Raw genomic sequence first — 25,328 nt, forward strand, 5'->3', positions numbered from 1 at the left:
AACATGGCATCTTGTCTTTTCTGTCTTGGAAATAGACATATGACTATATTCACATTTGATGCATTGCTTTGCTGACCTATAAATACAAGGATAACACAATTCTGAAGAACTAGGGTTTTGTAAAAGAGAAAGTCTATCTGCTTGGGCAAAAAAAGCTACCAGAAACAAGACCTTGATATAGAAGAGTTATTACAAAAAGAAAAAAAAATCTGAAAATTGATATAACATCTTTAACTCTTAAGTCTTGTAGAAGGTATCTTGTAAGCTCTATGCAAAACCAGATGAGAGAAACATTCTGGAGTAAGTGGTCTATATGAACCTTGCATTCAGGCTTATTTTATTTTTTAGATAAAAACTGACTTCTTGGATAGCTGTTTTAGTTGTCACATTGGACCAAGAATGACTTATAATAAAATTGCCTAATTGCTTGACCACATGAAGACAGAGTTGCTCTCAAATGAGTATTATTTTTAATATGGATGCAAGAAATCCAAAGCAAACAGGTGCTCAATTCAAATAAGACTGATCTTGAGAAATATACTTTTCTGTATCTGCAGACAACACTTTTGTGTACCAAGGGAGACAAATGACCATCTTTTTCCAGCCTTTTGCAAAAGTACCCTTCTAACAACAGATACTTTGACAGACAGCCAAAATAAATTGTGATTTTTTAAAATTTTGGTTATTTTATTGAGTGGAGAACAAAAAACCATGCCAAGAGGCTACTAAGTCTAGATAGAGAGCCTCACAGATACAAAAAGATACTCTTTTGTCTAAGTTAATAACTGTTAAGTACAAAATGAAATTATAGGAATTCAAAACAAGGAGTAAAAGATTTCTTAAACATACAAACAGAAGAAGTAGAAATGCTATCATCTGAAGTTGAGAAGACACCAAAGTTAAACCAAGTAATGATAAATAATACCTCACCTGAATTTTGATTAGGGATGATAATAACATGATATGGGAGCTGACTGATAATTATCAATAAGAATCAGTATAAAGCTGTATTACTTGTGACGAGACAACCACTTATAAACAGATGAAAATATGACAGGAACATAGAGAAGTAAAAGTAGAATTGTTGGGAGGGAAAGGAAATCACTAGCTGGAAGGTAAGAATATATTTTGCTGAAGGAGAAACAGGCAGAAGAGAAGTTATGAATATAGTTTGCAAAGAAGTGATGCAGAAACTGACCTTATCTAGTATTCTCAATAATGATTTTGACATAAAAGTTAGGAGTGGTCTCAGATAAATATGGGAGGTATCATTACAGAATATTGAAGGAACCTCATCAGCAGGTGTTTGATAACATTGAAGACTGCTGTAAAAGAAATGGAGTGAAGTTTAACACCAAGTTCTAAACTAACAAGTGTCTTTGCTACATGGGCAAGGACTTAACAGGTAGAAAAAAGACAGATTATAAATCCATTGTACGGTATACCAGTAAAATCTCACATAAGCAGATAAATTGTTTTGGTCACTCCAAGGAAGGTGAAATCTACAACAAACGCCGGTAAAGAATTTTGAAGGAGTCTTTTTTAAAAGAATGAAAATGAGGGAGTTTGACTTAGTTAATTCATAAAAAATGAAATCTGAAAGTTTCTAGGCATCCCCTTTATAAGTCTATCTGAGGGATGAATACGTGATCAAGAAAAGATTGCACTATTGAAGTTAAAAGGCCAACAGTGACACAAAGGCAACCGAGTGCAGACTGACCAAAGAGGTAGTGAGGTTCTAGAACAAGGCTGGAGACAGCTGTGCAGAGGGGAAAACTATTTTAGTTTACCAGTCTTAGATAGTTTTACATATTACATTATATAGTATTGGATATTGCCTGGAATAGGAGATGATAAGAGTCACAGAATCAGGATATGCCACTTACTTGTAGACTCCTTTATTTTCTAAAAACCTTTTCAAAGATGCAACAACCTCAGGGACTACTAGTGCACTCTAACTAAAGAGCCTACAGCTTGAAGGCAATTCTGTGTTTACACTATCCGTGAGAAAAACAATGTCTGTACTTTAGATTATTGCTTCTCTCATCTTGCATCAGGTGGATGCTACCGACTTCTGCAATGGAACCAGCCAACTGTGACTACAGATGATGCACTAACTGCTGGAACACAGATGCCTTGAAAGAGCTTTCCTGGTCTGAATTTCAGTTTTGGCTCCTGCAAACACGTAGCTGCTTGCTGCTGCTAGACTACCATCACTTTTTACAGCACTTTGGTTTGCATGTGCACATGAAAAGGAATATTATTATTATATTGCAAATCCGCAGAAGCAGGATATGATATCAGGATATGACATGCAAGTAGCTTGCTTCAATAGCAAGCTAATATAGACTTTTGCAAGAGAATAATCCTTAAACAACTAACAGGTTTATTAAGAGTGGTAGAGAAAAAATGGAAATGTATAGATGCAGAAACACCATAAAGCATATCAGAAGAGATATAAGAAAAATTTGTTGATGGCATACAGATTAGTTTACATTTAGTCCACAGCACTTCATGCAGCTTCTGGAGATACCCAGTCAGTAAAACAAGACAACCTGAAATGATTTACAGACCAAAGCAAAGAGTTGAGCCACTGAGAGATGATGTCGGAATGATAAAAAGTAGGTTTAGATAAGGAGAACACAGGATAGAAAGCAAATCTTACATACTCAAGACGTGGAACTGAATGGACAGATAAATATTCCCTTAACTCTCAGCTCCTAAAAATGGCACATCCAACACTGAGTTATTGGATACCAGTGTAAGAAAAAACCTAGAGAAACTGTGGAGGACTTGATAGCTGGTGTCCCACAAGCTATACATCATCTCAAGTAACCCTGATCAGACCAGCTGAATACACACACATAGATACCTGAACGCTGGACAGACTACTGAATGCATGTATCTTTGTGCTCTTGAATATGTAGATATGAAAGTGGGCCTGAAATCTTTTTTTGTTTTAAAATAACATCACCTACTGCTCCTGTAATATCTAACATGGAACTTAAGTGATGTAGATTATTTACTATGTCAATAGTAGGTGAAGGAACAGAAGCAATATTGCACATAGAGCAAGGAAGGAACAGAGCAAGACTCCTGCAGTTTTGATTAAGATTGGGTTAATGTATGAATGCCTGAAATGACAGATTAGCAGGGACTAAGATACTAAAAAAGAGAAGCAATGGAAAAACAAATTCCTATTAACAGAACATATGGCTGTATGAAAATTCAGCACACAGATGCATAGTTTTACTCTTGAAACCGTATTTCATAAAGTAACAAAAATATATCAATTGGCACAGGTGATAAGAAGTAAATACCTCCAAGGAAAGGAGAATGGATGCAGATGAGAAATCAATATTACTCTAAGAACCCAGATCCAGCAAAAGAACAAAGTGATCACCAGGCATCAATAGACTCAATAAGCACGGGTGACAAGACCAGAACTAGATATACTGAAAATGGAGCTGGCAAATATTTCTGCAGACGTGCATTCACAGTCATATCTGAATAAAGAAACTGGATGAAAGACAGATGTAACTAAATTGCCACTTTGGGGGAGGAAAAAAACCACAAACCCTCAACATCCTGTGATACATCAGAATTCAAGCCAGACATTTATTTCAGATAGGAACTGAGTAGGTGTCTGGTTTGGTACTAACAAAACCCCCCCCAAACCTACTCCTGTATTTTTCAACCTTCTTACAAAGTGAATCTTTCATTTTAGAAGGGATTTCAGTAGACTTTGCTTTTATTATTTATGATGTATTTGTTGCTTTTTTTTTTTTTAAATAACACAAGCATATCAAGCGACTTCTTTCTTCGTTTCAACTTCTTACTTTTGAAGCCGTGACATTTAGTGTTTTTAACTAACAGAGATTTTAAACCAAAAAGTAAACTAAAAATAAAACTTGTTAGGGCTCAATCATCCACATATTTTGCCAGGACAATACACTTTAAACAATGAGGGGAAAAGGCAATTATTATATGAAAAATATTCTAGTATCTTAATTAGTAATTGATTTGAAAACCACTGTTGCACTGTATTGAGGAGAAGCTGGGAGGATATAGTCGATCAATGTGTGTTAGTAAGCAGGTTTCTTCCTCTTAAGGCAACTCTCACTACTTTCTACTCCAATATGCATTCTCTCAGCATCTCTTTTCACTAAATACAATTTTTTATAATTGTGGAATGTGTACCAAAAAAAATTCAGATACAATAAAGCCCAGAAATAATGAAGATAACATTGGCATTTTTATCAGGACCAAACATCTAAGCTCGTGTGTTTATACACAACTGTTTTACAAGAAAAAGCAAGAAACCCTTGTAGTGCTCAGCGTGTGATTTCAATGACTTAGATCATCGTAACAATGTAGAACATGCTTTTCACTTCTCCATGCTCCTCAACCATATGACAGTTAAATAGCTGTGCCAAAGCACTTGCTACTTAGTCAAGTAAGAACTAGTCGGAATCAAGATAAATACAAAATTTAATGCTTTCAGTGTACATAAAATATCTGCTCTATGGATAAAACTACACCTTGTCAAACCATGTCCCAAAAATCTTCTTAATATTTACTAAGAATTTCTGGTAAGCAGTCTGATCTTTCTTCTACTGAAAAATACTGAATATTTCTACTGAAAACTTCATAATGGTAATTGATACAACAGTATCTCCCCAACCCTAGCTGCTCCTATCTGCTCATAGGTTGCTAGGAAGGGACAGAAAACCAGCAAGTAAACAGAGAATTTTCCTTAAGTAGAATATAAGGAGTGTCAAGAATGAAGTAGCAAGATGGAAAAAGAAAAAATGCTCTCCTCTTAAAAGTACTATAAAAACTTCCTTAGGATTCTTCATGATCAAAGATAACACTGAAAGAAACTTTGCACATTGAAGTGGAAAAACTGAACATCAGAGACACTGATGATCTTGCGAAGTTAAATACTTTGAACACCTCTTGTCACTGACATGTATTCCTGGTGGTAATTTAAAACCTGTCCTTGGTCTTCTGTATCTGCTTCATTTGACTTTGACACGCAACATTGCCAAAAATTGAAAACTGATTACGTCACTTATGTATGAGAAAAATGAAGACTTCAATTTGAAAGCTGTAATTTTCTTTTATGCTAACATAATCTCCCTAACAGTCAAACAAAATTAAAAGTTGGAAGGAATGACTCAGTCACTTGCTCTGGATATATTCTTTTAAGTTATATGAAGTTATAGATGTAAAATTTTATACTCTAAGTTCAAAAAAGCTCCAAGAGTCAACATTGATTCAAACACACAAAAAAATTTCCGTATTTGTAAAAGGTACTTTACACTAGGTAGTGTATTGCTTTTGTATCTGAAAAGAACATTGCATTTAACCTTGTGAAAATGCCAACCACAAACATACACAAAAATATAGTAAGATCTTAGAATCTGAGCAGTTACTGGAAATGACAAGAAAAACTTGCAAGCCATACTTTGTCATTCTAAACTTCTGTCATGTGAGTATTGAGCAAATTCATCTAACCTTGTTGAGATAGCAGTAAAACTTTAAAAAGGCCAAAACTACACTGTAAAAGATAAAAATATCTGTCACAATCACTATCAACTTTACGGTTGAATGACTGAAAAAGGGAGGACTGTTAGTGCAGTTTTTCCCTTGAGTAAAACTCACATTGCTTCTATATCTGAATCCATCTACTAAAAATATAGTTTAAATGCTCTCTGAGTGGCAGTGGAGTTTGCTTGAAACTCAAATGCAATTTAGAGAACAAGGAAGGTGTTCTACAGAGATTTATTAAGAGCTAGCAAAAGCAAGTTTGCCTAGTTTTGAGGATGTACCTAATGATAGATAGAGTAGTCCCAGTGGAATTTTGCCTTGAGAAGTTCTGACCTCCCAAGAGGCTACAGTGAAAAATGTAATTACTTCTTTCATCAGGAAATTAAACTTTTGAGGACTGATTGAAATACATAGGTTCAAACGCAGTATTCATCGTTTACTACTTTGTTAGAACCAGAGATTATCAGAAACCATGAAAGACAAAGTGTAAAGCAAATTTCAAATTAAATGTTGTCTACATTTTGTCTACATGACCTGTGTGTATATACAAACAACGTTAGTTTTTCCAAAATATAATTATGAAAAGGTAAAGAATTCTCCTAACAGATGAATCAGGAGTATTAGCAATGCAATCTCCCACAGCTTTTCTCCAGTACCCCCATGCGTCAGTAACCTGCTGTTCACATTCATTCAACTGAGGTGCTCCTGTCACTGCAGAAGCTTGACTTTTTCTTTTTTTTCCTGAGATAGACATACAACTTTCTGCTATTCAGCAGTTTCAGCAAGGGAGATGTAAGTGTTTATGTACATTTAGGACAAAATAATACAAGAAACTGCTGCACAAAATAAACTGGAATATGTAGTTGACAAAGAAATACAGTGTCACTAGCTCTTTGGCTAGACTACCACCGTAAACAACATTTATAATCAAAGAACACTATTTTTTTTTCTTCTGAAACTTCCTCTCCTTTGTTTCATTTCATATATGCATGTTTTGGAACCCTGAAATTAGTTCCTAAACCAGCAAATTATAATATTGAAAAGATACACACTTGGAGATTAAAGAAGGAATAGAAAACCCCTGTAATATCAACTGGATGCTGAAGTGCAATTTATCTTTGTTTTCACTGTGTGGGTCAAGAGGTCTGGTTTACATTTAATTCTTATTGCATTATTGGAAGGCCAGGATCCAGAAGATAAACACAGTAAGTGCAGACATTTAGACATGTTGACAGTCTTGAAGAATATGAATGAACTATATTTCTTGACAAATTCAGATGATGTTTGAGAACTTGAGCATACTGAAAAGGACTGAATACAAAGATAACAAATTGTTTGGGTTTCTTTAAAGTAAATAAGTAAAACGAGCCAAGAGCTAAGTGGCAAAGAAGCTTATGCTTTTGTGCAAAATCCAACCTCTAGGTAATGGGACCAGATGAGATAGCCCTTCATTTTGCAGTTGGGCCTCCCTAGATCCTTCCTTTTACCAGCTTGTACCACCCACTTTTGAAAGACATCACCAAAAAGCTAGACTGGCTAGATGTTGCACGGCAATTCCTGTTATCAAAGTGATGTGGTCACATTTTGAACAAAATCTGATTTTGCAGTAATACATGAAAAACAGGGCTTAACATGAAATACCAAAGCATGATCCAATTATGATAAGAGCTCATCTCAACTAATTTCCCAAAGAAGAGTTTCAGATTTTTAATCTGTTTCTTGTAGTTTCCTTCTATAATCTCTGAATCTTTGAAGACAGCCTAGAGGAGTGCATTCTCCTTCCCAGAGATAAGCTTTACTCCTTCCTATTGTGATAACCTTCCTGAAAACATATAGGCTTCATCTTGAGCTATTTTGTAGCAGTGCTGTCTCTTTTTTATGCCTGTTACTGGTCTCCTTTGGTTTTTTTGGACACTTTTATCAACAGGCATAAAACTCAGTGAAGTTTCTTCTGTTTCATATTGCTCTTCTGCTCTTAGTGTTCTAATGTAATAAGCTCTGAGTTTTTATTTTGAAGCCATCAGACAAGTGACAATTTTTTAGCAAAAAAAATGAAGGAGCTGCTTGCAGACAGAATTCACTGAACATCTTCTTAAGAAAAGTAGACTGTAAAATGAAGTTCAAGTATGCTGTCCATCAGAATAATTTTGATTCCATTACAGTGAAGGTGAGTACTGCATAAAACCATATCACAGGCTATACCAAAACATTTCTGTGAGTGGCTGCCAATAAATCTTGTTTGCTGACAGAAGAGAATGAGACAGCAGGAAGAAGAACTAGCAGATGCCAACAATCACTTTAGCAAGTAAAATAATCTTCAAGGATCATGAATTAGATGAGGAAGAATGTTACTGTTTACCATCTGCTATGGGTCTATTAGTATGTCAGCATCTGGTGCCACAGGAAGATCTTTGCCATGTGAATGCGCAAAGCGAATTCAGGCAGAGTTTTCTTCTGCTGAAAGGAATCCTGCTGACGGTAAACATTACATGCCTTGCCACTGGTCAATTCACTGAGGTTTTGATGTATGCTACTTCAACTTTGATAAAAAGAGAACATAACAGAGTTCACCTCATTGATTAACTAGTATAGAGTAATCAGTAAGAACTAAATAATAATCCCACAAGGTTGGCATTAAAACTTTCTTTCTATTCAATTTAGGCTGGTTTTTGTTTCCAAATGTCAGGCAGCAAATATCTAAGTTTGAGGAAAACCAGTTGGTTGGAAAGTGTCTTAAACTGAACACTAATAAAGTGGGGCAAAGAACTGCCCCAGCCCAGGCTAGAAATTTGCACATACATTTTGTCAAAAAATACTACTTGCTTAATGTTGTTACTCAGTGGCAGGATTATCTATGTTCCTGGGGATATTAAAGACCTTCAAGGTGTTAACATTTTCATATTCATGACTGATATTGCAAGAGATAACATGAAACTTCAGTAACCATAATGCATTGGTGGACCCACAACAGTACACACAGAACAAGCTACGCTGTTCTTGAACTTTTCTGTTACTTAAATGATACAACCCTTCCATGCGAACCAACCTTGTTCAGCAAAGGCAAGACATTCATCTGATAGATTATATGTCTGAGCATGGAGATTGCAAGGCATAAATTTACTTACTTTTGGTGTTGGGCAGGATGCAGTGGAGAGACGAGAGGTGGCCTGGGCACGAGGAGATTCTGAAGGAGTAGTACTGAGGGAGGCTGTATCACGTGGGAGCACCTGAACACCACGAGAGATGATGGAATCTGGAATCTTAAAAAGAAGGGAGATGGAATTAGAAGTAAAAAACTATACTCAAAACTGTACGTCAAAAATGTATGAATACCCCACTCTTTAGTTTGCACACCTCATACTCAGGGCTGGCAGTGGTTAATGGCATGTTCTCACAATTTCAGTAACAAACACCTAGCAAATATATAAAACCATGTTCTCACTGAAGTAGCAAAGAACATATTTGTCCTGAAAAACCTATGAGTCACCATACTACAACAGGAAATAATAAGAAAATAATGTTTTTCCTCTTAAGCCTCTGTTTCAAACCCAACAATGACCAACAGGGATTTCTACTGTGGCATGAGGGGAGGCAGACTTCCCATTCTCTAACTAGGGGACAATATTCTGAACAGAAAACCATTTATTAGCAATGATTGAGCCCCTCTGAAGAAATGTCATGCAGTGAGAAAATTTCTCATAAGAAATATCACGCAGTGAGTAAATACTCTTCGTCCTGTGTACTGAAGACTTTATTTCAGCTACAAAAGTCTTGATATAAGGTTTGTGCTGCAAAAGCTACAGGTCTCTGTGGAGGGAGTCCAGGCAAAAGTACTAGAAACCACCACCCAAAGCCAACGTGTGGTTTAAAATACATTCTGAAGGGCAAAATAAACACAATCTTTTTGTTTTGTTTCCACATAATGTAGTAGAAGGCCAGCTAGGAAAGCGCATCTCCTGTGATGAACATGACTGGCACACTGGTAACAACTGGCAAGGAGAAGGTTGAGGAACCCAAATTTTTTGCCCCAGTCTTCACTGGCAACCTCCCTTCTCACAGCTCCTGAGTTCCTGGACTGCAAGGTGGGAACCAGGAGGCAAAGTCCCTACACTGAAAGAGAAGATCAAGTTGGTGACCATCTAATGAACCTGAAGATACATAAGTCTATGGGATTTGATGTGATGCATCCCAGACTCCTGAGGGAATTGGAGGATGTATTTGCCAAGCCATTCTCCATGATATTTGAAAAGTCATGGCAGGCAGGTGAAGTCCCTTGGTGACTGGAAAAACAGGGACATTGCACCCATTTCTAAAAATCTGGACCCTGGGAACTATTGACCTGTTAGCCTCACCTCTGTGCCTGGGAAGATCACAGAGCAGATACGCTATGTCACATGAAGGACAAGGAGGTGATTTGAGACAGCCAGCATGGCAATGGCAAGTCCTACCTGACCAACTTAGTGGCCTTCTAGGATGGAGTGCCTACCTCAGTGCACAAGGGAAGAGCTATGGATGTTGTCCATCTGGACTTCTGCAAAGCCCTTGACACAGTCTGCAACAACATCCTTCTCTCTAAAGTGGCGAGATACAGATTTGAGGAGTGGACTGTTCAGTGGATGAGGAGTTGGCTGGATGCTCACATCCAGATGTAGTGGTCAACAGATAGAGATCATCAATGAGTGGTGTCCCTCATGGGCAGGATGCCATTCAGAGGGACCCAGACAAGCTCAAGAAGTGAGCCTATATGAACCTCATGAGGTTCAACAAGACCAAGTGCAAGGTCCTGCACCTGGGTTGGGGCAATCCTTGGTATCTTTCCAGACTGGGGGATAAAGGGACTGAGAGTAACCCTGTGGAGGAGAACTTGGGGGTAGTAGTGGATTAAAAATTGGATGTGAGCCAGCAATGTGTGCATGCATCCCAGAAAGCAAACTGTATTCCTGGGCTGCATCAAAAGCAGTGCAGTCAACAGGTTGAGGGAGGTGATTCTGCCCCTCTGCACTTCTCTGGTGAGATCTCACCTGGCGTACTGCATCCAGCCCTGGAGCCCTCAGCACAAGAACACAGAACACTGTTGGAGCAAGTCCAGAGGAGGGCCACAATAATGATTACAGGGCTGGAGCACCTCTGCCATGAAGAAAGGCTGAGAGAGTTGGGGTTGTTCAGCCTGAAGAAGAGAAGGCTCCAGGGAGACCTTATTGCAGCCTTTCAGCACTTAAAGGGGGCCTGCAAGAAAGACAGGGACAATCTTTTTAGAAGGGCCTCTTGTGAAAGGACAAGGGGTAATGGTTTTAAACTAAAAGAGGGGAGACTTAGACTAGATGTAAGGAAGAAATTTTTCACACTGAGAGTGGTGAAGCACTGGCCCATGTTGCCCAGGGAGGTGGCAGATGCCTCATCCCTGGAAACATTCCAGGACAGGTTGAACGGGGTTCTGAGTAACCTGCTCTAGTTGAAGATGTCCCTGCTCACTGCAGGGGGGTTGTGCTAGAAAACCTTCAAAGGTCCCTTCCAACCCAAACCAAGCTATGGTTCTAGGAGTCTATTTCTAAGATGGAATTTTAGGGACTATCCTTTAGCTGATATTATTAAGCCACTTAAATAAATGGAATTACACCAACTTAGAAGAGTGAGAAAGTGGTCTTATTTTTAGTTATATATATGATGTTTTAACTTCTGCCTCTTCTGTTCAGTTTTATCAACAGCTCCAAAGAAAAGAGATCGAAGAATGCCTTTAAGAATAAAGCTTTTCTTAGCTTTAATATACCCAGTCTTAGAAAGTCTGTTGCTTCTTATTACTGCAGTATTTGGGCCCAGACATAGAGATATCACACCAGCTTTATAACTAACTAGATTTCTAGTTGAACGTAATGACTTTGTGTGTATTGTGTGTGTGTAAATGGTAAAACATACCAATGATAAATACCTGAGACAGGAGTACTGATCTCTAACATTTGCTACACAATGCAAAATGCAGCAGATATTTCACTATAACACACTCTCTGCAAAGGCTTATTCTGATTTTGTTTTCATGATTTTAACTTCTTCCTTTTTCAGAAGCAGCACTTTTACCAGATTAGATTGCTCTTACTTCTTGTAATTCACTTTTCTATCACAGCAGACCAGAAAATGTAGAAATTCAGATACCTGAAGGAATATATATACACATATTTTAAGATCTTTCTCCTCATTAAGATATTAGCTCAGCCTGATGCTCAAGTTCCAAGAGATCTACGAAAAGAACCCCCATGTTTGGGGGAAATGGCAGTAGCTGACTATAAAAGGAAGCAAGAAATGAAGACCCAGGGACAAGACAAACCACTAACACTATACATTTCCAGCAAGGATTTTTTTTTTTTTTTTTTTTTTTTAATGGAGATGCTGTTCCCAGTCTGCATCCAGGCATTTTGAGCATTCTTGCCCAGGAAGGCTCTAGGGCAGATTGAAGCTGCTGGAATGTTACAACCTTCCAGGAACAAGCTTGAATCCTAGCTTTTAAAATCTCTTGCATTCTTAGCATTAGGATATTAAGACAGTTTTGTCGCCTGTCTCTGTGCAGTTAAAATGATCAATCTTAAGACTCAAGTCATTAAATACTGCTTTTTTATGTCATTTTTTCCCCCTCAATTTCCTTGGTTCCTATCTGTAAATAATGACTATGACTAACTTAGCAACCTTAACTTAGAGATACTGGGTAATACACCTAGGGGATCTTATTTCACCATAAACCCTCCTCCACATCTTAAAGAGTTTCTTCATGTTTATATCCTGTTTATAAGTCATGTGGAAATGAATTTCTTCCTTACATCTAGTCTAAGTCTCCCCTCTTTTAGTTTAAAACCATTACCCCTTGTCCTTTCACAAGAGGCCCTTCTAAAAAGATTGTCCCTGTCTTTCTTGCAGGCCCCCTTTAAGTGCTGAAAGGCTGCAATAAGGTCTCCCTGGAGCCTTCTCTTCTTCAGGCTGAACAACCCCAACTCTCTCAGCCTTTCTTCATGGCAGAGGTGCTCCAGCCCTGTAATCATTTTTGTGCCACCAACTGCCTGCTTTCTGCTCTTCGACTGTGTTTCTAGACGGACAATATTTTTTTGCCAGTCAATTTCTGTCCACATTTAAAATCCCCCAGCTTTCCTCAGAGGAACTTTCAGGGCTAACTAACTTGTGCTGCAATTTCCACTAGAAATGATGAAGTCAGCAGAGTTTCTTTTTACTATGGATGATTATGCTGGGGATCTCTTCCTCTCCAGAAACAGTGCCTAACTGTCCTCTATTTGCAGTATTCTGATTTGCAAATGGCATCTTAGAGATGTACTATAAACAGAGGTAAACAGGGGCAAAGGTATTCTGAGCATGCAGACAGTTAGTAGGCAGAAGCACCATTTCCCTGCTGTTCTCTTTTTCTCCTGAAATCCCATCTTAAATACATTAAAAACACAAAAAAGGTTAGACATCCCTAACTTTTATATTGGCATAGCTCCAATACTCCCTACAGCCTTTAATGCTTCCTTTTTTCATCTTTATGACCAAGGACAATACAGCAAAAAAATTCCATTTCGACAAAGGCATAAAATAAAAAAGACACAATAAAAGAAATCATAGTTTTAAGTGTTCAAATAAGACACCTTTTCTGTATCTTCCTCTGACAAAAAGCTGCACACATCTTGGCATGATTGTGTATGGGTCCATTAGCTCTTTTATATGCTCTAAGATCCCACCATACAAATATGATATTGCTTTTGCAAATGATACCATGATCTAGTTCTCCCTGGCTTTACCCTGGTTACTCCAGAGTAACCAGATATTACATATTGTAATCTCTACAATTTGCTTACTTCAGGCAAGTAAGAGTTTGGGTGTTTGTGGTTATTTTTTTTTCTATCCACCATATCCATTACTGCTTCTAAAATGATCTGATATCAACTTTTTCTGAACAAAAGCCTCTCTCTGCAAAAAAGTACCTGAGATAATTCTAGTCTCCATTGAATTGCATTGAATTGCATGAATAATTTTTGTCTGTGATAAAATTAAAATGTAAGTTAAATTTCAGCCAGGACATTAATCAGAAAAGGAGGCTGAAGATAAAGGGAAAATATGATTACAGGCATTTCATTTCAATGAGAATTAGACCCTAATCACTACCTTTACAGAAAATACAATTGCCATAAAACAATCCATATATAAACCTACCTAGAACTTCAGCTTTCCACTTGCTAACTTTCACAGACACAAAATCTCACTGAGAGAATGAAGTTAGGTCACAGTTACAGATTTTGCTCTCAAGATGTTTATTTCCCTAATGTGATAGCGAAGTGCATTGCTAAAATCAGCATTAATATGCCCTGTAAACCATTACAATTTCAGAGAAGGTATTAATATGTATACTGCATAAAAGTATACAGATAAAAAAATATAATGGCTATATACTGCTTGTTAAGTGAAAGGGACAATAGAATCTGATGGGCACTTCTATCCATATATGTTACATAATATGTATGGTGAAAGTCTCACTTTTCTAACATACTTTTAAAGGTTTTTTCCTTTTAAAGTTGAATTTAGGCAATCTAATCTCTAATCAAGGTAACATCTTGTTAGCCCTGTTTAAGACACTGATAAACCCATGAGAAATTTCTGTTTCCTGGAAATCTGCCGTAGAGAATGATAAGAATATTGTTGCATTTTGGATTTTTTTTTTTTTTTTTTTCTTTTTGGTAAACTTTCACAAAATCACCCTCTTGAGTATTTATAAAGTCTCTACAATTTTATCAATTCATTTTCCAGTTTCAAACAAATTTAAGAGCGCAGATGTCTCAAAACTCTAAACAGGGTACAATAAATCTGTAAGTTCATTTAAAATAGTTTTCTGTTGAAAAACCTGTTCCAACATACTGATGGAGAAAAATGGATGAGAAATGAATGAAATGACAGAGACAGATATCCACCATATCTATCAGCCATTGCTTCCACTTTTTTTTACTTGATGAAGCCTTTTCCAGAAGTACTTTTACATGGGTTTAAGTATTTGTGTTGTCACACATTGTGTTAGAGAACTAAGTGTTGACAAGAAGGGGAAAATGGAAAAGATACGAGTTCTTTATTCTCTTTTGTCCAGGACTGGAACAAAGACTGACAGTGTTGGTGATGTACTAAGAAAACGATCTGCAGATTGCAATTACTATGATTGTTATAGAAGAGCAAAAATATCTTAAAAACATAGAGAAAAGACAGCTTAAAGAAAACCAATAACCTTCTGAGAAACTAAGCCACTTCCTGCTCTGAATTTGAAGACCTGATTTGGGTTATAGAATACATAAACCAATAATGTAGGAGTAATCTGCAAATGGGCACAGAAGCCTGGATGACAGCTTAACATTGTGCTTCAGAGGGGTTGAATTTACTGAAGAACATGGTGCAAATTCTAGTTTAGTAGCCCCATATCAAAGCAGCGAAACTGTTGGAATAAAAGTGTGTTTGTGTATATATGTATATACGTATATAATTTTGTCATTAGGTGTGTGAAGTTTAAAGCCTTCACACTTCCAAAGTGACTTTTTAAGAGACAAGGTCATCATGTTTTAAATACAGAGATGTTACGCTATTTGATTGATGGCTTAAATTAATGTTTGTCTAAGGGAACAGGAAAGTGCAGACTCTGGTCGCTACATCTAGTGACGTATTTCCCCCAAGAACTTACACCTCATTTGCTGGTTGATAAGGAACGAACTGGTGGTCAGGCAGCACAACTCTCTTAAGGCCAACTGCCTGCCTTAGGTTTCTCTAATCTACAGTTACAAATACAGTAAATTATGTTTAATTCCTCATGATACTGGAGCTGTTATTCTACCTCAATTTAAGGCTAGACTAAATCTTTGGGAGATAGAAAATACAGTATTTTGTTAGAGCCCGAGTTATAACCTCTAGGTTATAATAAACTAAGTCCTTTCTACCATTCATTGAAGTAGTTGCCTACTATTCACTAAAATACAGTAATTTATAATAAGTCCACTGTATTTCTTCTGTTTTTGAAAAATTCTACTTCTAAACAGAATACAAAAATAAGGGAAAAATGGCAAGTGATGAAAGCAAACTATGAATACCCAGTGCAAATGCTGTATCAGGTTGACAAACAATTGAGAGAAAAAAGCAAAGCGAGGCAAACGAAGGGGAAAAAGTTACCAAAATTTAACAGCTCTAAAGTAGTAATTTTAAGAGATTATTTTAATTCTATTCAATTATTGTGTATATTGGATGATAATGCTGATGACTAATCAGAAACACAGGCTTTATAGCAATGATTATCTCAGCAGCCAAATGATTCAAGCTGACACGCACACGAGCTTTACCTTGTTTAGCCCTGTATCTCAAAGAGAATATTTTCTGCAGCATGTTCGCTCAAAGATAGCACTGATGTGTCTTTGTTAGAAGAAAATAAGTAACACTGTCTGTTCACACAGTAGACTAGGAGGCAGGCAGTGTATTTTTAGCTATTGTTAGTGCAAAAGCCTCTTGGAAGTGTCTCTTACCGGTTCTCCTGCACTGCCTGCTGCATGATCGCAATAACTGATGAGACCAGGGATGGGTTGTTCACCTTTTGCCATGATAACAGCTGAACTGGTGTAGGATGGATGCTTCTAATGCACAACACATAACAGCTATGAATACAGTGACAGGAAAACAAGAAACTGTACAAGGAAATGACCAAAAGGGAATGAGGCAAAAACAAGCGTGACACTGAAATGCCAAACTCATATGAACACAGACAGTTTAAATCTCAGGTATTTTCTGCCTTTAAAAATTGCATATATTATTTTTCTTTGCCTATATCAGAAGAAATTAAACAATTTAAAATTTGCATTAATAAAAACCGAAACTTGCAAGTAATAATTACCTTAATTCATCCCTGTAAAGATATATGTAATCAGGATTTTCTGTACATGAGGGGATGATCTCCAGCTGCAGCTGTCTTAGAAATGTCAAGATGTCTCAGACCTGAATTCACATTTCTGGAGTTAGAATGTTGCTGCTTTGGTTTAGAAATTCTTTAATATAATTTTGAGTTACTCAGACTTTCAATTCTCGTAAGAGGAATTAAAAGTACAATTTGTGGAGTAAATATAGAACAAAGCAGTTTGGAAAAAAAGCTTTCCAAACACAGAGGGATCCACTGTCTTTCCATTTGAAAACAGGAGACATAAACATAAGGTAAATATTTACATATTGCTTCAAATAATATGGTATTTCTTTGGAAAACGTTTGAAATTTGAACTGAAATAATTTGCAAGTATTACCTATTTTTTCTTCTGTAGCTTCCAATTTACTGGTTTGGTTTGAGTAATGTTGATCTATGATTACTGGTTAAAGCAAGGCTATAAAGACAATGTGAGGATATTCAGTTTGTGGCACAATTTCATCTCCCTTATGCATTCATGCACACTGGAATACAGTAGCCTGGACAGCTTATTACTTAGCCTGCTACCTATCTGTCATACTTTTTGTCCATGTTTTTAGAAACCAACATTTTCTTTTCAAAGTAGATACTGTGGCTTAGAAAATTCTGTTGCAATTTCTCAATATGCCACCTACTGGACTTTGCATGTTCAGGCATGTGAGTACTTTAATTTAAAAACATCCCACTCTGTCACATCAGAATAGTATCATAAAAATGCACATTATCATCAAGACAATAAACAATATACCTCCCACTGAAGTTTCAAATCACCTACTGGAGCAGGATTCATACACTCATATGAAGCTATACTTCTACAAAACGTACCTAATATACACCTCTTTGACCACACAGACATCAATATATATTATTAACATGCAAATAAATATTGGTGGAAAGTACCTGAGATAGAAACTAAAGGGTCTCTTAGGGAAACAAGCCAGACTCACCTTAGCTGCAATGGCTGCTGCTGTTATATGTGAGGAAGAACTGTCCTCTGTTGAGGCAACTCCACTATCCTTCTTTTCTTCCTCCTCTTCCTCACACTGTACTCCTTTGTCTTCTGTCTGCTTGTGAGGGCTGGTGGTTGGAGGAGGAGAAAGAGGAGGTGGTGGTGAAGGTAGATCTTCGAGCTCATCGTGTACCTCCTTCACTTTTACAATGGCATCCCGCAAAAGATCAATGGCGTGAGGTAGGGCTGGCAGTATAAACTGAAAGCATTCCTAGGCACAACAAGAAGAGAAATGACTATGAAAAGTCACCTGCAGAAGTAAACAGGGATTTCTCAGATTTACTCTTAAAATATATAGGGGATTTAGATATATCTTTCCACCCAATCATAAATAAAACCTTAAATGCCCTATGCAATCACTCCTAGAGGGTAAAAAAACAAACTCGAAACCAGAACTGGGGGCTATACTACATATTTTTGCCTTTTTTCATGCAAATATAGTAAATTGTACCCTAGGTTACTGTAATTAAGCTAATATTAGATTAAAACTTCAGAAAACAAGAGTTAAATTTTCATGAATACATAATGCAGAAAACAGTTCACAGCAGTTGGCAGAATGCTCCAAAAATATAGAAAAAAGCCCATTAACTCTATCCCTGCAGGGATACTAGCTTCAAATAATTCCTGTTATTTTCCTTCACAATTAGAGAACAATTCATAAGGGTTTCCATAATTATAATTTTATATAATTACATCCTTTTTTATTCACAGACTCATCCTATGTACTGGAAGAATGACAAACTACATTGCTGTCATTATAATTTTATGTAACTTAATCTGTTTTTCAATCCTCTCCTTGCCCTATAATCTTCAGGATAATTAGAAAGTTTATTTGATATGGCTAGAGAAAGAAAAATATGCAGATGTCTGTTCCATAATGGACATACACATATATATATATATCTACCTCTGCTGCTCAAATATGCTAGTATTTTATCAGATCAAACAGGAACCTCAGAATGTCATGCACTGCAGTCTCCTGCTCAGATCAGGGTCAATATGAAATTCAGACATGTTGCTTAGGGCTTTGTTCAGTAAAGTCTTGAAAAAAAATCCAACAACAGAGACTCCACACCCCTTCCTGACAACCTGTTCTAATGCCTAACTTCCCTCAAAGGTTTTTTTTTTTTCTTTTCTTTCCATCCAACTGGAAGCTACCTTCTTCCATTTATGGCTATTGTCTCTCATCCTCCTCCCAGGCACCTCTGTAAAAAGTTTTCTTCATGTCATTTAAGCAGACTGCATATAAACTCTAAATTATTGGGAAACTATTGCATGGTCACAATAATAAATTGCCATGGCAGTGCAGTTCAGAAACATAGAAGATGACACAGAAAGCTGACATCATTCCTTTTGTTGCACTTAATTTTTGGTTTTGTTTCTAGCATAAGGAAGATTTTAAAAAAATGCATTCCAACATTTTAGAGTACCCAGAAAATGGATAATGATAAACACTTTGTAAATACATACTGTAACAGATAGTTTCAATAAATAAAAATGACTATGTGATGCAAATGAAGGGTAAATCACGCATAAGAAATTACTTGAATTTATGTAAGCCACTTTGTAAGTCAAAAACATGACTCACAAACACTGTATTTCCTCAAAATTTCTAAATAAGAACCCACCTTTCAGTCACTCCTTTAAGAGTAATGAAAAGTGAGACTACTTCATATATTTACAAATTCCTTAAACATTCAATTTGGCACTCTGAAGAACTGGAGTAAACTGGATGAGCATAAGATGCTGTATATAACGAATATTATATTAAAATATACTTTGAAACATAATAAAGAATTATAACTTCTAATGTAACTGCAAACTTCAGAGTTATTGTGCCTCCACGCTATTATTTTTATAATCGTTTAAAATACTGAAGCATACAACCATCATTAAATCACTAAAAAAGCAGAACTCAAGTAAGTGATAAACAAGGACAACAGTCTGTGAACTGACCAATAATCATGAAAAAGTACATTAATGACTAACTTATTAGAGAAACATGTTCCCCACTCCTACCACTGAAATAAAGCCTTGTTTCTTCGACTGTTGCTGAATAGGCTCCCAGTAAGTACCCTAAAATCTCGTGTTATTCGTAAAAGTAATTGTTTGAAGTAATTGTTGGTACAATTATGAAAATTGCCATAAACCCAATGATTTCAACAAGCACCTAATAATTTCACACACTGCCCTCTTTCACAATATTAAATACATTTTGAAGAGCTAGAAGAAAAGAAGGCAGGCCAGAACAACACCAAAATGGAAGCATGCTACAGATCTTGATTCAGGGGTACATGCCACACAAATGTTCTCTGAAGAAAACACGTTCGACACGCATCGTGTCCATTTTTGAGATGGAGCATTTACACTGCTGCCATTTTCTATTATTATTTTAATATTTTATTAATGAAATATGTATACTGCTGCAATTTCATATCTTTATATAACCTTGATATATGATTTTATTAACATGACACAAAGGAATTAGCAAGTCATAAAAGAGGGAAATGACTGAAACTCCTGGTAACAACCCATCCTATTTGGTTCCTGAGATCCAGCCTGTTATGGAACAATCTTCTCTACTATTCATCTGAAAAATCTTTGCTGAAATCTGGTACTCTAAAGATGTTTCATATTAAAATAAATTGTGACACCATGACGGGAACAAATAAATCCTCAGTTTATAAAGAGCTTGCTTATATAATGAAATCATATGACATTTTTTTATTTTCCAGCAGAATTACCTTTTTCATTACTTTATATCAAACTATTGTTAGAATACTTACTAACATTTTTTCCATTTCTTTTCCTCGTCCTCTTTCTACAATTTACCTGTCTTCCCATCTGAGTGCCTCAGGGCAGAAAATTACTTTTTTTTCTGTACCTAATGTGTTAGGAGTGCTACTGAACACAACAAAAACCACCATAGATTGCAGGCTATTTCATCTCTGTCATAATTCAACAAAAGAAGTACAGAATTCTGAAAAAATCTTCTTATTGGTGCACCACTTCTATAAGATGTGGGGCCTATCGCTATGTTAAATACATGTACATATGTATGAATTTCCACTCAAAATTGAAAGACTTTCAAGTAGGTTTACTCCCACCCCAGAATCCTCCTATGCTTATTCCATGTTTTGAAAGCTTTTTAATTTCTTTTCAGTTACAGAGTCTCATTTGATTTCCTTAAAAGGCTCTAAGGAATGGTAGAATCATAGAAGGGCTTACTGAGTCCTTGAACTGAAACATGTAGACAATGTGTTTGAAAACGTGGAATAGCTGCTTAAGATAATAGTATTCAAAACATTTCCTCTTCAACTTCCAGGTAAAGGCCACATACACATTCTTTATCTATCTCCAGACATAAGTCTTTTAAGCAAAAGTGACTTCAAGGTTGTGCTGCCAAATGCATTAGTACTGTCTTCTCTGTGACTAGGTACTACTGGCTCAGAAGGTGTTGATAAACTACCATGTATGCGTTTGTTAGAGGACATTTTCAACAAGGCCAGAGACACAGTCTGAGCCCTGGAGAAGTATTTTGTTGTATTTGATGTGAGATCTAGCACAGCGGTTTTCTACCAGGTTGTGCAGCCCACCATTCAGCTTTGCAGCATCTGTGTGGAAAAGGCTGTTCTGGATCCATCGGCCAGCCACACAGAAAGAAAGGGCATTGGAAAGATCCAGATCTACTAGCACACATTAAAAAATTCTTCCTCATGCTTACTTGTGTTTCTCTCAGCCCTCCAGTCAAAAAGTAAGCATGAATAAAAACATAAAGCCTAGTTTCTCTGTCTGAGCAAAATGCAGGAAGAAAACAAACTGTATAAAAAGGTGTAAAGTCCGATGCCCCTATCCAAAAGATTGTAAAAATCCTCAAACTCTTAAAAATGATGTTACATTTTTTCCAAAATTTGGAAGTTTTTTCATAGACCAGCAACTCATACCCTATATGAGGCCTTCCTCTTTCTTCTGTGAGGAAAAAGAACACTTTATTGGAAGCTGTAGACAACACAGGGATCAGGTAGAGGCTGACCAGAGAAGGAGGAGGAAGTGTGAGAGACCATTAGACTCCTCATCAGCACTGCCTGCTCCACTGAGTGCTTTCTTGCACTACAGGCGATGCTGTCCTGGTCACACAGTACCTTCAGCCAGATCAGAACTGTATTGTTCCTGACTGAGAGTGCTGGTGCGTGCAGTCAGAGGAATATACATTTCAATCTACTTTTATAAAATTTGTTGTAGTGGATGCTTTCTGCCATTCAGAACAATGGAAGATACTTATCATGTGTCCTCAGTAGCAGATTAGTAAGAACTCTTCCACTTCTTACCTGTGACCCTTTCTTGCTACCCGGCAAATTAATTATGAGAGTTTTCCCTCTGATTCCACACACAGGTCTGAAAAGAAAGAAGCCCAGAGTGAAATTCTTGCATGCAACTTTCTCCACTGTTGAAACAAGAACAGACGATTTAAGAGAACTTCTATTATTTATCAGAATTTGTAAACTCAATTTCCAACATCTAAAAGTATTTGCTGATCATGTTCTCATGAAACAGCTCAGGAGAAGCTGTGCTGAAAAAGCACTAAACAAGGCTGACAGATTCTAAGATTTAATTGATAGTATAAGCACTGACTAGATTTCTCTCTTTTTTAGATCTGCATAGCTCCATTAATTCTATTGTTCACTTGTATCAATACTTTTTTTTTTTAATACAGCCCCTATTTCCTCATACACATGATTCCTTTGCAATGCAATTTATGGTGTCAAACACTATTGCCCTTCCCCAATAAAAACACAAAGTCATGGTGGCTGCATTAATTAAAATATATCACCTTTTTTTTTTCAAAGATGCAACATAAGAAAAGCACAGAGGGAAGTGATTGTCAAGTGAAATTTGCACTTATGCAATTATAATTGTAACTCCTTCTAATTCTTGCTAAGAGCCTTTCCTTCTCCCTCACAAAAAGGGGAAAATGGCTATCAAAGATGAAGACTTTGCTTTATTTTTTGTGTTTTGGGAATTCCTTTGGTGTTGGGGCAGGGATGAACTTAAAAGTGCTGAATGCTTTCTGATATTTAGGGTTTGTCTCTTCCTCCTTTTAGCTACATTTTTCAAGAAAAAAAAAAAAAAGAGTCCTGGATTTTGTTTCGAGGTTCTAAAGAGTGCCTCCTGGTTTTCTCCACTGTTTACAAAACCAGTGGTGAAAAATCCAGGGCTAGGATATAAGGATAAGAAAACCACAAAGATATGGGGGCTACAGCTGAGACAAATTGTGTAACGATCTTTTTATCAAAGAAAAACATGAGCCGTAACTTCAAACTGAATGGAAAAGAAAATGATTTCTCATGGGGCATTACCAAAAATTTTGAGCCAAAGGACACAGTCTGTGGGGTAGCCAAATTCCCTGAGTTTCTTATACAACTATTACTCAGTGATTAATATAATTTATTGGCAGCCTGGCACTTTCTAGGAGGGCAGCAGGTATTCTAGTGACTGCTGTCATAATGCTTACAGTTAAATAGCACATAGTTCATGCCACAAAACAAACTTTTGATATCTCAATCAAGCCAGCCTGAAGAGAAGTTTCATTTTCAACTGGCAGCTTGAATATTTCCTGACTCCTTGCCTCTGTTTCCTCATATTCACTTCTTGCATACCACATACCCTCAATTAAGAAAGAGTTCCAGGCAGCTGAGGAATGCTCTGCTGCAATACAGCGGGAAAGCGCCTGACCTAAAGAAACGTGCTCATTTACTTTCTTTACAGTAGTCAGATTTACGAACTCAATCCAGCCAATCCCATATGCAGGATTCAGTTTATGACAGATTCAAACTAAAGGAAAAAGAAATTAACCATGGAGGAACTAAAAAATGGCAGAACTGTGTTTGGCAGATAGCTCCTTTAATAATCTTCTTGGCTCTTTTATTCTGCTTTAAATAATTTCAAATATTACAAGCTAAATGGACAGTACAGCCAACCAATAATAAAAAAGGACCAAACCAGTAGCCATTCCTCTGAAAGCTACAAGTTTCAGCTGCCAATAATAACATCTAGCAGCTCGTGACAGAAATGAAGCTGCCAAAAATTTCTCAAGAGAGCATGCAAAGTTAAGTAAAAGTACCTAAGAACTGCATGGCTTGTAAAAAAAACAGTGTGCTCACAACATAAAAACATTCAAAATGTGTATGCATTCTGGGTAATTTGAAAGATCAATTAATTCTATGCCTCCAAATGTGGAACAGGTGACGGAGATACTGTAGATCTCATATCATCTTCAGCCTCGTGATGCAGTGGACAGAAATTTTAAGAAAAAAAATTTGAGAAATAAGAATACAAATAAAAGCAAGGGAGTGGAAGGAAAAACAGGACATAGGAGAAAGAAAAATGCATGTGGGAAGAAAAAACTACAAGTCTGATACAGAAGTAGGAATGGAGAACATGATCTCCTTGGGAAAAAAAACATGATCTTCCTCGGAAGAAATTATGCTGGTAAAAGTAGAGTATATAGGCAAGGAGACAGAGACTGCTTTAAAAAGACTCAATAAAGAGTGACAGGGCATGGGTAGTTGACAAGTAAGGAATCGGGTAAAAGGAAAAGATAATTTTGGCACAAGGACAGTTTTGGAAGGACAGAGAAGAAAAGGGAACACTTCCAGGAAACACCTGAAAAGGTCTATGACGCTCTCTGATCCTCCCTGCTGTACCACGGGAGTGAACCCCAACTACAAGTCTCACTGCCCCTAATTTGCCATAAATATCTGTGAATCCAGTCCACAAATAACTCACCACTTCCTAATGCTGCCCATAGTCAGGAAGACAGCCTATAACTTACAACAACTTTTAAAAGTTCATGTGATAAAGTTCAACAAGATTGACCTAACATTTCCAAAACTGCAGGTAATTTATCAACCTGTCAGCTTAATGTTGCGTAACAGAACTTCTGGTTTTGTATTTTTGAAAAGTCAAAGAAATTACATGCAAAATTATCCATTAGATCTTAATTTAAAAATTAAGCCAATGAGAGTTAAGCTTAGGACAAATGACATTTAATGTTAGATACTCTGAAAAATTAAGATCTACATTTCTCAAAATGGATACCTAAAATTAGTGTTGTGTTTTTAACTTCTTTTTATGTGTGCCTTCGTTCTCCTTGTAAGGTATAATTACAACATGAGCTCAATTTGCAGAATTTTCTATCAAAATATATCAAAACAACTTTTGTCTTGGAATAACAAATGATGTAAGAAAAATCTCAGAGGAAGTGAGTCTGCACTCAGAGAAGGTTTGGAATAAAGAGCACCAAAACCAATACAGGATTATACATAGGACATGCAAAACAAAGAAAAGTAAATTTCCTTCCTCCATCTCAAGCATTTGCAGAGCAATTCTACAAAAAAATATAACCATGACACACATGTGCATCCATGCATAACTGAGACTGCACAAAAAATCATAATGCTGTAATTTTGTAATTTTTGTGTAGTTAACATTATGATCTGAACAGTGTTATTAAAATAACGGCCTTTTGCAAGTTGACTGCTTTTAGTCCTGAAGCAAAGGTTTTCACTGAAGATCTTTTATGGCCTAATATGATGGCATGTAGTATTGTTGTAATGTTATCCCCCATCATTGTCATCAACTACTACAGAAAATGGCTGTAGTTCAGGGACGTTTTCTTGCTATACATACAGAAAAGTCAAGTTGCAATCCAGCATTTTGGTTTTACTGCTACAATATCCTTTCAGCCACCCTGATCACACCACATCCTAAATCAAACTTGGTAGTGTTATCTAAATGGCTATCCTTTTCTTGATCAGAAAC

General features: G+C 36.7%; 1 protein-coding gene across 1 annotated transcript in view; it reads right to left on the minus strand.

The window, feature by feature from the left end:
- Positions 1 to 25,328, minus strand: part of GPHN (gephyrin) — a gene marked incomplete at its 5' end in the record, with an annotated part of 198,412 nt that overhangs the window by 84,709 nt on the left and 88,375 nt on the right. Inside the window, 4 exons of the mRNA XM_008936124.1 lie at positions 8,679 to 8,813; positions 16,074 to 16,181; positions 17,446 to 17,718; positions 21,836 to 21,902. Coding sequence (XP_008934372.1) covers positions 8,679 to 8,813; positions 16,074 to 16,181; positions 17,446 to 17,718; positions 21,836 to 21,902 — 583 coding nt within the window. The remainder of the gene's footprint in view (positions 1 to 8,678; positions 8,814 to 16,073; positions 16,182 to 17,445; positions 17,719 to 21,835; positions 21,903 to 25,328) is intronic.

The sequence above is a fragment of the Merops nubicus genome, unplaced genomic scaffold (genome assembly GCF_000691845.1).
Source record: "Merops nubicus isolate BGI_N331 unplaced genomic scaffold, ASM69184v1 scaffold7042, whole genome shotgun sequence".
NCBI lineage: Eukaryota > Metazoa > Chordata > Aves > Coraciiformes > Meropidae > Merops > Merops nubicus.